The sequence below is a fragment of the Lathyrus oleraceus genome, chromosome 6, assembly GCF_024323335.1.
Source record: "Lathyrus oleraceus cultivar Zhongwan6 chromosome 6, CAAS_Psat_ZW6_1.0, whole genome shotgun sequence".
Taxonomy (NCBI): Eukaryota; Viridiplantae; Streptophyta; class Magnoliopsida; order Fabales; family Fabaceae; genus Lathyrus; species Lathyrus oleraceus.
In genome coordinates this window covers 80931895-80949214 of record NC_066584.1, presented here as the reverse complement: position 1 = coordinate 80949214, position 17320 = coordinate 80931895, and the positions used below count along the sequence as shown (strand labels likewise).

General features: G+C 30.9%; 1 protein-coding gene across 1 annotated transcript; it reads left to right on the top strand.

Moving 5' to 3' along the window:
• The first annotated feature begins 296 nt into the window (after positions 1–296).
• Positions 297–2025, top strand: LOC127093518 (uncharacterized). The gene is made up of 2 exons (XM_051032457.1): positions 297–615; positions 741–2025. The coding sequence occupies exons 1-2, from the start codon at positions 385–387 to the stop codon at positions 1761–1763; spliced, it is 1254 nt and encodes a 417-aa protein (XP_050888414.1). The 5' UTR covers positions 297–384; the 3' UTR covers positions 1764–2025.
• Positions 2026–17320: the final 15295 nt, after the last annotated feature.

Genomic DNA, 17320 nt, shown 5'->3' with positions numbered 1-17320 from the left:
TTTGATACGTCATAAGGTGATGTAAGAGTGCGTATGGAGATGCATCTTCGGAATCTAAGAAGTATTTTAGATTTTCCATATTATTTTTCATCCAATAAGATAGGATAAGAAATTCCCTTAAACCGTTTGAGGCGTATTGGACAATATTATACTGGTGCCTAAATTTTTTTTCAAACATTTACATGATTTGGAATAAATACAAGGGTATTGAACAATCCCCTACCTATGGAGAATGTATTTGAGATGGTGGAAATAGCAAATACTAAATTGGAAGTTAAGAGCCCAATTATAAATCAAATTTACATTGCAGCCCAGGCCCGTAACAATTGTCGTCGTGTTCGTGACGGAAGGTTTTTCTTCTTTCTCATCTCTGCAACTGCAAAAATGGAGATGAAGATGGAAGAATGCGAGGTAATAGATTTATACGAACTTCACTATTCCGACTTATCATCATCAACTAAAGTAGATTCTATAATGGAAGCACTCGGAGCCAATGGTCCCGGCCTCCTCGCCGTCACCGGCATCCCCAACTCGTCCAACCTCCGCTCCTACCTCCTCCCACTCGCTCGAAATCTCTCTCTTCTCGATCGCCTAACCCGTAATCGCATCCTCAAGGTAATTAACTATTCTATCCTTATTAGTATCTATGCCATTAACATGAAGCTAGGGTTTATTATTTTTAGGGTTTTATTATAGTTGATTCAGTTTTGTAGAGAATCTTACCGTGCATGATTTTCTAGGAGCATAACTTAGGTAGTGACGTGTCTTTGAAAAATCCCCATAGGAGTGTATCTTCTTTCGCTATGCAATTGAATTATTCAAAAACACATTCTGAAGAGAAAGATAAAGATAAAGATAAACCTCAATGTTATGGTAATGGATTCGAGAGTCTAGGAAGTGTTTTTCAAGAGCTGGGATTTTGCATGATGGAGGTTGGACTTTGTCTTGCTAGAATCTGTGATAAGGCAATTGGTGGAAATGAACTAGAGCAAAGTTTGTTGGAATCACTTGCTGCCAAGGGTCGTCTTATTCATTATCATTCTCAATTGGATGCGATACTCATTCAACAACTTGATAAGAGCAAGGCGAATAACAAAAGAGGGGTTAAGAATAATATCAAGCCATTGGAAGTGTCGTGTTTGGATTCTGTTGCTTGTGATGATGCAGTTCGTTCTGATTTGTGGCAACAGTGGCATTATGATTATGGTATATTTACTGTTCTAACGGCGCCTCTTTTTCTTTCTCCGTCTTATTCGAAGTCGAGTACAACACTGGATTCATGTAGTTGTGTTGAATGTGCATCACCCACCGGGCATACTAATTTGCAGATATATGATCCTAATAAGAAAAAGGTTGTTGTGGTTAGGGCTCCTCCTGAAAGTTTTATTGTTCAGGTTGGGGAATCAGCTGATATAATCTCGAAAGGGAAGCTACGATCGACCCTTCATTCGGTTTATAGACCTTTGAAGTTTGAAAATTTGAGCAGAGAAACTTTTGTTGTATTTCTGCAGCCTGCATGGACTAAAGTTTTCTCTATCTCGGATTATCCTCTTGGAAAATCGGCATTCGATGGGGTTAATGGTCGTGAGTTTGACGATGAAGAACAATGGTCTGGGCAGGATAACAACAAACTGAGTCTGGAAATTCAGAAAATAGTTCCCCCACTTTCCTCACGGTTGAAGGATGGGATGACTTTTGCCGAGTTCTCACGTGAAACAACAAAGCGGTATTATGGTGGTAATGGTTTGCAATCAAATAGATGACTCTAACTCGATTGGGTTCACGATGTAGCAGAATATTTTAAGTCCCAGTGCTTATCGTAAATCCTGTGAAGCAACAAATACTAGCCGTTAGGTGGATATCCCGCTGTAATTCGAAACAAATGCCAGTTCTGTTGCCAAAGCAATAGACTTGAACAGCTAACCTTATTGATGATGTATTACAGTACTTTTCTCCTTTCAATAATTACCATATTTTTGCAAGGTGAATTAGATAATAGTGAATTTGTTGACTAGTTTGAATTAACACTGCAAAACTTTTCTTTTTGCTTTTTGTCTTTCCTCATCTCTCATTATCTTTACATTATTTGATAAAGATTGATTCTAGTGGGTCTTCATGTGCAAGCGACCTTCAACTTTGTTCCTTGAGCCTCTACACAGGTATAGAAAAGAAAAAGAAACATAAAATAGCTGAAAAACATAACCTTATCATACAAGTGAAAAAAATGCTTTCTCTTCCACTGCTGGTCCATAAAGAATTGACCTGGCATTTAATGCCTTTGTTCGTTCGTTTTTTTTAAAGCTTTGGCTTAACCTAAGATTGTGGTTGGATATTTCAATAGGAATTGAGTGGAATAGAACATTTCGCTCTATTATTTGGAAATTTTACGATGAATGTGGACAAAAAGGAATGAGTTATACTATTTTTATTTCTTCTTTATCCCTATTTAGTTTAAATATTATTATATATTTTTTATCCCTATTTAGTTTAAATATTATTGTATATTTTTTGATATTTCTATATATTATTAAGAATATTTGTATATAGAAAGTCCAACATCGATTATAGCATATAATTAGTTGAAATTTTCGTAGTTTTTAAACATGCGTCTTATTTAAATGTCTTAGTTTCTTGTATTTTAACACGGTATCTAGAGCCAACTGAGAGTCACTCGTTCGATGTGCTTTACCAGGTTGATCCACTGTCTTCTGGTGAGATTTTTTTTTGCACTGTGTCTCAACATCGGTTTGCCTTCCATCCATTGTCGTGACTCGTTTCGACATCCTCTTTTTGGTCACCACCGCACGTTGTTGTTGTCGCTACTGTTCTCGACAACCTTCCGACAAACCAACCTATCGGCAAAAACACCTCTGATCTGGTCGTTTCCCATTTTTTCACTGTCAGAAACCTCCGCTCGCGCTCACACGCGCCACCTCCGTCTCTGCGTGTAGGCCTCACGCGCCGCCACCTAAATTGTGCGTGACTGCACGTCCGATGATCGATCTCGACGATTTTCCATCGCGCCTGTCTCCTTCCTGCACTTCCTCCATATCCGATCTCAATTTTTATTTTCAACTCATGGAAAATTGTGCTCTAGTTCGAACAGAGTATTTTCCACCCGGTTCACGTGATATTTTATCTCTTCAGATACTCATGGCTACTCAGAACTTTACGCTAAACTACGATGATTTTCTCAGGTGGTATCTGAATTATCATAACTCAGATTCTACTACTTCGGATGCACACACTGGTAATTCATCTATTTTCCTTTCTCAATCATCTTCTCTTGGACATTGGATCCTTGATTCTGGTGTGTCTGATCTTGTTACAGGTAATAAATATCTTTTCTCTTCCCCCTCTACCTTTGGTTTCTTACATATTATAACTTCTGGTAATGGTTCTCAAATTCGATTCGAAGGAATTAGTATTGTTCAAGTTCTACCTCCCATCTCTATTACTTATGTTCTATATGTACCTAATTGTCCATTTATTTTACTCTCAGTCAGTCGTTTAATTCGTTCTCTTAATTGTATTATCACATTCACTAATAGAAATGTTACCCTGCAGGATTGAAGCTCGGGTCAGACGATTGACGTCGGATGCTAGTCTCAAGGCCTTTATTACATCTTAGTGTCATCTAAGACATGCTCAGCCTAAGATTCTCCACTCACTATTCATGCTCAGTTAGGTCATCTCGGTCTTTCTAATCTACAAAAGTTAGTGTCAAGTTTATCGAAGGTATCTAGTTTACATTGTGAGTCGTGTCAGTTAGGGAAACACACTCGTAGTAAATTTTCCAATCGAGTCAATAAACGAACTTCGTTCCTTTTTGCTTTAGTTCACTCCGATGTTTGGGATCTCTCGTGTACTGTCTCTACTCTTGAGTCTATGTATTTTGTCACCTTTATCTATAATTTTTCATGTTGCACATGGTTACTTTCAATGACAAATAGATATGAATTATTTTCTACTTTTGAACAATTTTATAAAGAAATAAAAACTCAATTTGGTGTGTTTATTCGTACCTTAAGAAGTATTTTAGGTAAAATATGGAAAAAGATGTCCCAACATGGGTTGTAGCATATGAATTTGTTGCCAAGAAGAGTTATTGACTAAAGTGTTTGACATAAATAGTTGCAAGAGCTGTTTGAATAAAGTGCTTAACACAACTAGTTAAACAATATGCTTAAGGTTTGGGTTCTTCAAATGTTTGTGTGATTTGTTTCAAGAGTTGTTGACTATCTTCAAATGTCCTTCAGAAGAGTTGGGGAGGGTGACTTCTTCAAGATGCAGAGGCCTACGTGCAAGAAGTTTGTTAATCCAAGATCAAGTTGAAAGATTTGGATTTGTTCCAATTAAAGAAAATTTGATTAGACGTACCTTGAATGAAATTTTGGTCCAAAATATACTCTAGAAAGATGTCTTATACACATAGAGTTATTTGGTTGTACTGGTATAACATGTGGAACACGATGTTCTAACATGCGTGTTACAACATCTGGCCTCCATCGATAAACATATGTTCTTGTATGCTGCAATATCTAACAACAGACATATGATATTGTATTGGTTCAATATTTCTCAATCTAAGATTCACTCTTCACTAAAAGAACTACAAGTAAAGGAGAAAAATTGATTTGGATGTACTGTTGTAACATGTGGAACACGATGTTCCAACATGTGCAGTGCGACATATGACCTTGTTCACCAGGCTATGATGGATGTCGTTTTGGAGCAAAATTCTGGTTAAGATTTAATCAGATCCTTTGCTTTTTTTAGCAATACGTTTGTGTGATTTGTTTGACAACTATTGAAGAACAAATCAGTTTAAATGGAGATTTAGATTTGAATTTGAATTAATAATAAATCATATCTTTTGCTGGAGAGATTTATGGAACAAATCATATCCAACTGATCCACCTATTATTCTGGACGAATTATGTAACACCTTGATTTTCTAATTGATTTATTTATTTGAGTTTACATGTATTTAATTATTTAAAATCGATTTTTATGTGCATTAGATGGTGTTTAGATGGATATTATTCATTTATGAGGTTTTGGGTGGTAGACAAATTTCTATTTATTTAATTAAAATAATAGAATTAGAATATTAGAAGAAATAATGAGGAATATATTATTATAGTAATATTAAAATAAAATAGAAAAAGGAGATTTTGGATGGAATAATAGAAAACTAGAGAATACCGGGAGAATGGTGAAAAATGTAACATAAGTTGGGTCATAGTGCAATTTTAAAAGATTAAATAATTAGGTTATAATATATAGTAGTTGGTAGAGTTTTGGGGAAAAAAAGTAGTACGTGAAAACAAAATTGTGGTGAAAGAGGCAAAGGTAAAGGCTAGGGCTTAGGAATAATCTCCATTGACAGAGTTTGAGTGTGTTTTGTTGGAAAATTTGAAGTAAGGGGGGATTACTTATAATATGATGTAGAATGCATGACTGGGTAAAAGGAAAACCTTAATCCAATTAGGTTTTTCACTCAATTTTTTCTTTTGATGAATGATGGATGAATATGTGTTGAGTTTTGTAATTATATGATATGTGTGATGTATTATGTCAAATTAGTGTCCGGTTTTAGTATGAAAAAATTGTGTGTTCTTGTTAATGATGTGGGTATGAAAAAAATGTGTGTAGTGTTTTACCAATAATTATATGTTAGAAGGGGTTTAACATGATCTTACTAAAATGATTACTAGTCAAATGAAACTATTGCATAAGTATACCGGAGAATATTTTCCTAAAATCCATATGATACTTGAAAAGAACAAGAAACTTGCAGAAGGCTAGACTTTTACATGGTGATGATGATTTTTACATATTTAGTGTAACCAATGACAATAAAACTTTTTGTGTCAATTATAAACAAGTTACATGTGCATGTAGGGGATCCCATGAAACCATGCCATAACATGTATATGGGCAAAACAATAAACAACAAGAAGATTATTTCTCCGATTATTTCAAGTTTGTTTCGTCGCCCTAATTACTACGTTTATATGTCTCAACTGTTGGTTATTTTAATGTTGTTATATACTATTTTTGTGTGAAGGAAATCTAGCTTTCAGAACACTTATTCACATATCAACTACCCTAGAAATATACCAATTTTTTTTCCTTTTGATGGACAATTAATATTCAGTCCACCAATAATGAGAAATGTTATTGATCATCCAAAAAAGTCAAGAAACAAGGCCATAATGAAGCTAGAAATTCACATGTATTGTCAAGAAAACTTACAACAGTTACAGTCATAAGTGTGGAGCCATGAGATACAATATGAACTCTAAGGGAAAAATGATTGTTGATATGACCATATCAAATGGTGTAAATAAGGCCAAAACTGAAAAGACTACAAAGGAAAAGAAGAACAACGTAAACATAAATATTGCAATAGAGATTATGACTTCATCATAAGCACCACAAGCACTACAACCATCTCAAGAATAAAATCCATGTCATTATGATATTAAATGTTTATATAATGTTTGTGTAATATTCTATGTTAATGTTATGTTGTCATGCTAATGAGCAAGTTTGATATTTTTATGTTATAAACAAGTTTGATATTTTGATGTCAAACTAGTAATATATCCGTGCATCCTCACGAGTAAATTAATTTAATACGGTATAAAATATATTTAGATATACGTATAAATTTGAAATAAAAAAAGAATTTAAAGAAAGAAAAAAAAATTTCACATTTGAAAATAAATAATTTATCTCTCAATAAAGATAACTGTTAGTTAAAATAAAATAGATATTGTCCAGATAATGATCCGTAAAATAGAAAGTTAGTGATGTGCATCATTATTGAGTGATATTCAATAAGATACAATATAAAATGTTTTTAGATACACATGACAATTTATAATGTGTTACTTAATTGTAAAATGAACAATGATCATATAAAAAAAGACCCGTGAGATTGAGAAAGAAAGAAAAAATAACATTTGAAAATAAAAAAATTGTCTCTGAAATAAAGATAATTGTTGATTAAAATAAAATAGATATTGTCCTGATAACGCGTGAAATAAAAATTTAGTTGTGTGCACTATTATTGAGGGCTATTCAATTTGATGCAGTATAAAATGTATTTAGATACACATGTCAATTTCAAATAAGTTATTTAAATATAAAACAACAATAATAAATTATGAATATTTTTTATACATAATAATTATAAAATAATCATGTTTTTATTTTAGGTAAGTTTTGTGTTTTAAAAATTTAACATTTTTCCTGCGTTCTTCTTCATTAAATTAAAAAGAGGTTTAAATTTTGTTATTTATATTTTAAAGTGTGAGAAGAGTGAGAAAAAAATTAAAATTAAAATGAAAAAGTGTGAGAAAAAAATGTAGGAAAAATTTAAAACTTGAATTAAGAGAAGATAAAGAAAAGTGAGAAAGTTAAAAATAAAAAGTGAGAAATGAATAAGGTGGCAAAAGAAAGTAGTTTCAATTTTTTTAAATATTAATTAATTATAAACTTACCCTTTTGCTAGTACAACTTAAATATATATATATATATATATATATATATATATATATATATATATATATATATATATATATATATATATATATATATATATATATATATATATATATATATATATATATATATATATATATATATATATATATATATATATATATATATATATAAATTTGATGATAGTTTATTTTAATGAATAGATAGTTGATTGTGTTTATAATACATACTGTCAAAATCAGTGGCGGAGCCAGATAAAAAGATTTGGGATGACCGCTAACGTAAAATAAAGATTATAAATAAAATGTAAATAGTATTTTAAATAAAACATTAAAGTTAAAATAAATACAAAGTTAATTACTAAAAATTTAAATTACATGACTTAAAACTACCTTAAAGTAATGCTTTACGCGTTCCAAGTGACTTGAAATCGTCAATAATTGACTCCGAACTAATGCTTGCACTAATCTCCCTTTCAATATATACTGTCATGCTATCTCCAAGAAACCCATCATCCATCTTGTTTCTCAACTTAGTCTTAATAATTTTCATTGCTGAAAAAGACCTCACAGTTGTGGCCGTAGAAACGGGAAGAGTCATGATAAGACGAAGTAGTCTATCAATCAAGAAGTAAATTTCAGTCTGTCCAGATGCAACCAAACATGAACATAGTTCTTGAATAGTTGATAAATTATTCAAGTTTGATGCTTGACGAGCAACAAATAGAAAATGTTGGAGTTGAAATTGCAAATTATTTTTCTCTTGATCACTAAAATCCATAGGATAATATTTTTCAACTAAAGAACAAATAGTATCAATGCTAAAAGCTTTATATCCATCCTTAGAAGATAAAGAACAAAAAAGAGTTAACAAATCCATTGCCTGCTCACTGAATCTGCTATTCAACTCTTGTAACTGTTTGTCAATGGTAGTGAAAAAGATTTCAACTTTAAAGTAATGTTGAATTGTGACTTGGTTCTCTTCAAGACGGGAGCGTCCAAATCTTGTTGTTGAATGAACATCATTAAGATCAGGAATCTCAATACCATGCTTTTCACAAAAAGATACCACTTTAGTAAACAATATATCCCAACCATTTTCTCTCAAACCTTGAATAAGATGTTTTGTTGAACGAACCAAGTTCATAGCATTAACTACATCTTGATTTTTTTTGTAAGGCTTGACAAAACATATATGTTATTCTCATGATTTCTTTCATCAAGTACAAAATAAATATAAAATCAAACGCCTTCAAGTAATTGTAACAACTATCTGCATCCCCACGTGTAACATAACTCCCTCTATCTTTTGCATTTTTTTAAAAACTAAACAAGTTGCTTCATACATGTTTATCAAGCTAGAAATTGAATCGTAATGTGATCCCCAACGAGTATCTCCAGCTCGTTTCAATGTACCAAGTTGATTTGCATCTTTACCAGTTACAATCTCATCAATCTCTAACAAATAAGCAATTTCTTCTAATTGGGCAGCTTGTAACTCATCATGACGTTTTGTAGAAGAACAAACAACATTCACAACAAAGATCAGTTTCTAAAAAAATTTATGAACAGGTTTGACTTCTCTTGATGATGTAACTAATGCAAGTTGCAATCGATGAGCAAAACAATGAACATAGTATGCATAAGGACAATCCTTCATAAAGAGGGCTTGTAAACCATTCCATTCTCCTCTCATATTGCTAGCACCATCATACCCTTGGCCACGAATGTTAGAAACATCAAGGTTATGTCGAGAAAGCATATCACATATTGCTTCCTTAAGAGTTAAAGATGTGGTGTCTTTAACATGTGTCACATCAAAAAATATCTCTTGTATTAAACCAACTTTATCAATAAATCTTAATACAAGAGCCATTTGTTCCTTTTTTGACTCATCACGAGCTTCATCAACAACGATACAAAATTTGGAATCACCAATTTCCTCAGGAATACTCTTTTTCACCCTACTAGAAAGAATTTGCAAGAGCTCTTTTTGAATTTGATGTGAAGTATACTTGCAATTTTGTGGAGCATTTTCCAACACAATTTTTGCAACTTCATCATTGTAGGATGCTAAAAGTTTCAATAACTCAAGAAAGTTACCTTGATTTCTTGATTTACTACTTTCGTCGTGACCCCTAAAAGCACAAGCTTGTAGTGTTAACCAACGAACAGTGTCAATTGAAGTCTTGAGTCGTAACCGATTATTCATTCTTTGACTTGAACTTTGCACTTGAATAACATTTTTAATATGACCATCTTGATTCAATAAGTCTTGACAAGCTTTGATTGCATTGTTGTGTGGCGAGTAAGGATCCTTCCCTATGTGTTTAAGAAAGGAACAATGTTTTCCATTCCTAACTTTCTTCCAATTTCTAAAACCCATAGAAATAAAGATAAGTGATCCGGGACGTCCACTTAGTTTTTTGCTAAAAAGGTAACATGGTAAGCAATATGCGGCATCTTTAGATGGTGAATATTCTAACCATGATGGAAATATGCTAAACTAAGTATGTTGAAACCTTCTCGGATGATCCTCGTTACCGGACAAAGGATAGTTTTCTAAATGAATTTGATATGGACCCCATTTTAGATAAGCTCTTCGTATTGCATCCACTTGATTTGGTGGATATTGCCAAATCGGAGGACGCTTTCTAGGATCGCGTTCCAAAGAATTTTCAAAATCATGATGCTCTTCAATTGTTGGATTCTCAAGAACTGTTTCAGATTCGGATGTCGGGATTATAATTTCTTCATCTCTCTCTTCTCTTTCAATTTCACATGCTTTCCTTTTGAAAAAAGAATCAATTTTCCTATTGTTCATCTTTACTCTTCCTATAATATCATATCAGATCCAAAAATCAATTTAGAGAACATAAAAATTAAAAGAGAAAAAAATTAACAAACTTAATTAATCAACTTTAATCCGTTTTCAAATACCGGTAACTTCACTATTAGAAATTAGCAGCAACAATGATTAAATAAACCTTATTACAGTGTATAACTATATTTGTAAATTATAGTGTTATGAATTGGCTTAATAAACCTCATATAGATTATTTTAACACATCACGAAAGAAGAACCCTAAAAATCTCCAAAACACAAATCAAGCAATCACTTTAATTTGTTACTTTTTATAAAAGAAGAATGAATAAAGTTTTTTACCCGTTAGATGCCGATCACTTTAATCTGTTCCGATTCCGGTGCCGGTAACAAACCCATATGAGAAAGAAAGGAAAGGTAAGAGCTTTTTACCTTATTTGTATTTTAACCTAACTTTGAATGAAAAAGAAAAAATAAAAATTAATTTTAATTTAATAAGGATGTGTTAGTAATTTAATATATATGAATTAAAAAAAAACAAAAAGTTGAGGGGTGGCCGTGACCTTCCCACGTCCCCCCTCAGTTCCGCCACTGGTCAAAATGGATCATGAATTTTACTGTCAATTTGGCTTATAATGCATATTGTCAAAATGGACCTATGATTATACTATCAAAATGTCCTGAATTTTATTGAACTTTACTGTCAAATTCATATAATTAATGTTGTTTTACTATAAAATTGACCATGAATATGTGATTCAAAATAAATTACAGCAATAGTTTATACAAGATAAATGCCCCCCATAAACTTCATTTTTATTCGTAAGCAATAGTTGATACAAGATAATTGACACCATTTTACAATAACCGTTCAACTAATTCAATACAAGACCTATTCAACAACAAACATGATCATTACAAAATACTCAAGACATGACTTACAATACCAAAAATAACACATAAACTCCTAAATAATACATATTAAACTAATTCATTAAATTTGATACATCTAATGCAATTAATAATGCAAATCACTATTGGGAAGAACACTTTTTGCCTTGGTTGGAAAAATAGTTTTTCCTCGATTTCATATGTGAGGTAAAGAAGTATGTCATGAAAACTTGTCATTTTTTCCTTCAGTTATAGTTTCATCGAGGAAAAAATTATATTAGTCATGAGTTTGATTCCCGACAACAATATTTTGGAATTTTTAAAAGGAGAAAAATACTTTTCCCTTGATTGTAGATTTTAACAGAGGGAAAATATACATTTGAGTTTATTATATCTAATGTAAAATTCTTATTTCACCAAACTATAGATGAAAATATCATCTTTCAAATTGATTTAGAAAATAATTATATGAAAAATTATGTTATATTTGAAAAATAACTTAGACTAATTAATTATTTTCGAACATCTTGTAACTCATTATTCATCACTCATTGTTTGACGGTTAAAATTTCGTTCAATGTTTCAAGTTATTCATTCAACACTTCCTTCTCTACTAATTCATTCTCCAAAGCATAGAATTTGATGCTTTATAAAATGAAGAAGTATAGAAGAAAGAGTTGAACGAAAACTAGAAGCACTGAAATTCTAACCGTCAAAGAACGAATGATGGATATTTAGTTACAAAATAATCGAAAAACATTGATTATTGTAAATTGTTTCTTCAAATAAAACATATTTTTCATATTATTATTTTCTAAATCAATTTAAAATATTATATGCTCAAAGAAGGGTTAATGAAATAAATAATCGACATTAGATATAACAAACTCAACTGTATTTTCTGTCACTCTAATGTCCTTTTAAGATGTTCTAGGAAAATGATGAAAGTTGTACAACATATAACATTCAATCTCAGTCTAAACAAAAAAAACAACATTAAACAACAACTCAAAAACAACATTTAACAACAACTCAAAAACAACAATCTCAATCTCAACAAAACTACAACAACATCAACAATAAACCTATTATGTACTTATCTCAACAAAAACACGAACATATAACATTCAATCTCATTCTAAACAACAATAAAAACATTAAAAAACAACTAAAAAAAATTAAACAACTACAACAACATCAACAAAACTACAATAACATCAACAATAAACATGTTACGTACTTATCTCAACAAAAACAACAACATATAACATTCAATCTCAGTGTAAACAAAAATAACAATATTAGATAACAACTCAAAAACAATATTAAACAACAACTAAAAAAGAACAATCTCAATATCAACAAAACTACAACAACATCAACAATAAACCTCTTACGTACTTATCTTGACAAAAACGACAAAATATAACATTCAATCCCAGTCTAAACTATAACAAAATTAAACCTTTAGGATTTAGCCAGGGTCTCGACAACAATAATAACAACAACATTAATGCAACATGAGTAGTCATGTTTCACGTACAAGATATGTGAAGAAGTCAAAGACATTATTCACTATTTTTTTTCTTGCAATGATTGAACGAGAGTCCTAAACACATATCATCTTTGTATTTCCTTGTTTTTTATGAGTTTAAGAAGATATGGATATGAAGTTATGATATGATGGTGAACATGTTGAGGATGATAAGTGTTTAGGATTATCGTTGTTAATGGAGATATTAAACTTTGTTAGGATTCTGGGTGTGTTGTTTTAGGCAAGTGAAACTAAAGAAACCTATAAGTTAAGCTATATATATATATATATATATATATATATATATATTAAGAATGTGTGATTGGGCCTAACTCAACCCTACAAAACCGGTTGGTAGAGTGAGGACTGCCCCCACTTATAAAGACATGTGACTCTTAACACCCCCCCTCACGCCCAGGACTGAACATCTGGAGCGTGGAAATAAATGGTGGATGACCCGATAGCGGAAACCATAGTAGGAAACCATAGTAGGTGGCCCACCGGATCTTAGACGAGACTCTGATATCATGTTAAGAATGTGTGATTGGGCCTAACTCAACCCTACAAAACCGGTTGGTAGAGTGAGGACTGCCCCCACTTATAAAGACATGTTCAGACCATATATTGTCTGATGTGGGACATATATATATATATATATATATATATATATATATATATATATATATATATATATATATATATATATATATATATATATATATATATATATATATATATGGGCATATCTAATGAGAATGTTATTTTTATAAGAGAATGATAAGAATAATTATTAACCTTTAGATTAAAAATAAATTGTTGTGTTTAAAAAGTTCATTTAAGAAATATGTGTGTCTATTTCATATAAGAGTAAATCATTTCACCCAAGTTGAAAATCACAGCTGATGTGAAAAGTGACCTTTTAAAAGTAAAATATAAAGGAAGACGTGTCAGTGTAAAACTAAAACGAAATAAATCATTAAAAATAAATAAAAATATAAACTGCAGTTGTTAGGATTTGAAGTGTGTTCCTGAGTTAGTTTTCCCTTGAGTTTTCTACTCCAATCGGGGAAATAAATGCCATTTAAAAAAAAAATTAAAATGTGGCGCGCCCAAGAATTATACCTCGGTTATTTATTGGTTGAGGTGAAAGTTTTTTCATAAATATATTATTTATACTAGTGAATGCCATGAACAAAGTAAACTTGATATTCATCATCAAAAAGTTGATCTTCTTCTTCAATTCCTTATCTTTTACTTTAGCATTATTCATCTTTTTCTTTCCTTGATTTAAGTTTTGATGCAGGAAAGAGATTAAATTATTTGCTCTTGGATTCATTTCTTCATCATACCAAACAAAATGATTACAACTCTTATATTTTTGCAGTTAACAACATTACTGAAGAAAATGTAGGATTTTTTGAATTATAAAAAAACAACAGTGAATGGAAAACTTAAATCTATCAGTGCAAGTGCGGTGAAAATGAGAGATGAATTTTTCTAGGGTTTATGATTTCCCAACGAGGATGATGATGGATGGAGGAAGCTCTTCGTCATTTCATTAATAATAAAATAATTATTTTAAATATAATTAATAAATATAAAATGATTTTTTAGTTGATGTGACAAACATTGCGTATTGTAATGTCACATACACAATGTCATGTCAGAGTCACGTTATAAATTAAAGTGTCAATTATAGAAAATAGAAAGGGGACAATAAATACCTAGAAAATGTTAAATAAATGAACCAAAAGACTATATTTTTAAAGAAGACGGAAAAATTTAAAAATATCAAAATAGGGAGACTAAAAATATCTTTATCTCATCTTATCTATCATTTCTCTTTCATAAAATAAACAAAAATACACTATAGCTTGAATTTAGTTTTATGTGTCTTATGACATTATTACAGTGAAATGAGGTACAAAACACATCATCTACATTTACTTGCTATTAATGGTGGCAAAACAGACCCAACTTATACGGCATGTCAGTTTTGTTAACAATTTTTGCAAAAAAATCAATGATTTATATTCACATTCTCTAATATATCTGTGCCGTTCCATCCTATATTTTTTGTGGATCCAGATATTAACATAAGTTTTTGTCATTTTGGACTAAAAGAATATTGTGCTCGAGAGCCCGTCCCGCTCCGCCTCACCTCATTTTGTTGTGGGACAAATCAAAGTTATAAGCTCATGCCTTACATAATACCCACTCCGCCCCATTTCTAAACGGGACAAGCATTTCTATTTGCAACACCTGATTCTCTTAAACAATTGACAAACAAATATGTTAATTTTTAGTAAATTATTTTTGTAAAAATATTTTAATAAAATTTCAATAAAAATAAGTTGAACAATAACTCTAGTGTAAAATCACTTTAAAATTCAAAAACTATAAATAACAATTTCAAATCATTAACAACTTTTAAAGTAAAATGAATTCTACTAGTTAAAATATCAAAATTAAATTTTCACTCAAAAATTAATTTGAATGTTAAAAATGTGAAACAAACATAGAGCAAACAGAGCAAACAGATGCTTTTTTAGAATTATTGTTGTGACTCTCGAAATTGGAGAAAGTAATAGTATGAATGAAATGGAATGGTCCCCTTCAAAAGTAAAAGTGGTCACTTTATGCTAACCTAATATACTTGGAAACATGAATTAATACACATAGTATAGCTGCATAACTCATCATAGATTACCATCACATTACCTTAAAATCAATGTGGCTGTGGATCTGTTTTTCAATCAAGATGTCATCTCTAGTAAATATAAGGCAACAAAATTGATTGGCTAGTACTTTATATATATATAGAATTGAGTAGAAAGAAAGAAAAAAATGAAACTAATATATACTTTTATACTTTGTACAACAAATTGGCCCCTCCATAGTATTATGTCTCTCTTTCTATTTTTTACTTTCAGTGGTCCAAAAGTGTAAACAAAAATAATTTTTTAAAAAATAAAATAAAAAAATTCTTCATGCTAAAAAATAACAAAAAATTATACTCGAAATAATTTAGTTGGTAGAAAGTTGACTAATACTTACAATCCTGATTGTCAAAATCTCGATCTAGATTTTAAAATCTTAAGATTTTACGATCTCATTCACCCTCAACGATCCGGATCTTAAGTAGAATATTGTGTTGTAACCAAATTGCGGAAAAAAGTTCGTATCATTGATTTTGTGGTATTATTTCTAGTTTCGATGATCGACCGCTTTTGACCACTAACAATAAAAGATGAGAAGGACGATTAGATTCAGAGGCGCAACAATTTTAGTTCCACGGGAATAATTACGTTCTTTTTGAAATTATGAAATTTTAGATTTAGGGTTTTGAGAATAAACATCTCACTTATATGGTTTGTTTTAACTAATTGACTTATGATAATCCTAAGTGTCTAACAAATGTTCCATGTGGTAGTAATAAAGCATAAAAACTCAATCATACATTTTTAAAGAATATGAAAAAGAGTCATTTTCTCACGAATACACTTGTCCGCTAACATATATCATGTAAAAATATTTTAAATATATAATATTATTTTTTCATTTTAGTAGGATCTTACGATTTTTGTTGCGATCCTATGTTGTTATCCTTCTCGATCTTATAAAAATAATTGAGTATGATCTTTCAATCTTAACTATGATTTTTATATTTTACGATCTTGATATTCTCTTCCGATCTTATGTAAGATCTCGATTTTAACAACCTTGCTTATAATAATATGCTTTCAACGTGAGAATAAATTATTCGACAATATGTTTGCTAAAGCAGTGGTCTTGGTATATGCTTCAACTTGGAATGAACTATGAAATTAAAAGAAAAATTATTAAAAAAGAATCACATTAGAATTCAAAATTCAAGTCCAAAATAAAAATTGCAATTGTCATTGATAAAAGGAGGCAAAAAGAACAAAGTTAACATCCTTTTGTCAGCAATGAAGCAAAGGACAGAACAAAAACCAAACATATCACTAACCAAAGGCTGTTTTTTTCATCTTTATTGAGAAAATAATGAAAGGAGAATGGAATGGAATGGGTTTGATAGAGATTTGTGTTAAAAAAAAACAGTAAATGACGTAAGCTTCCATGCACGCTTATTTCACCACAGCTTTTACCAACATTAAGAAGAATAATGCTGGTAATTCTAAAACTTGTTTGGTTTTGATTTTCAAATATTGATAATTGATAATGATAATTCATACGACAAGAAGGAACCACATTACTCACATTTCACTCTCAATGCCTATAACATCTCTCACATTTTGTTATCAAAAGTGTCAGAGAGGACACTGATTCCTTGAAATCCTCGTTTGCCTATTCAAACCAAAGTTGTCTATTTTTGTTGATGTCGTCATGGAATCAACTAAAGGAAACTCATTTATTGTAACACTGTTTTTTAATCTGTGTAATCTAGTGGTGAAATGAATCTAGCTACAGAATTTCAAATAGTTTTGGGGTAGAAAATCAACTTCAATCTTCTAAATATGGGTTGAAATTATGTGATGTTATGGGCAAGGGTGTGTGACACAAGGTAGATAGATA

Coding starts and splice junctions, on each gene's coding strand:
- LOC127093518 (XM_051032457.1), top strand. CDS start 385: ATGGAGATGAAGATGGAAGAATGCGAGGTAATAGATTTATACGAACTT. Junction 616..740: donor CCCGTAATCGCATCCTCAAG/GTAATTAACTAT, acceptor ATGATTTTCTAG/GAGCATAACTTAGGTAGTGA.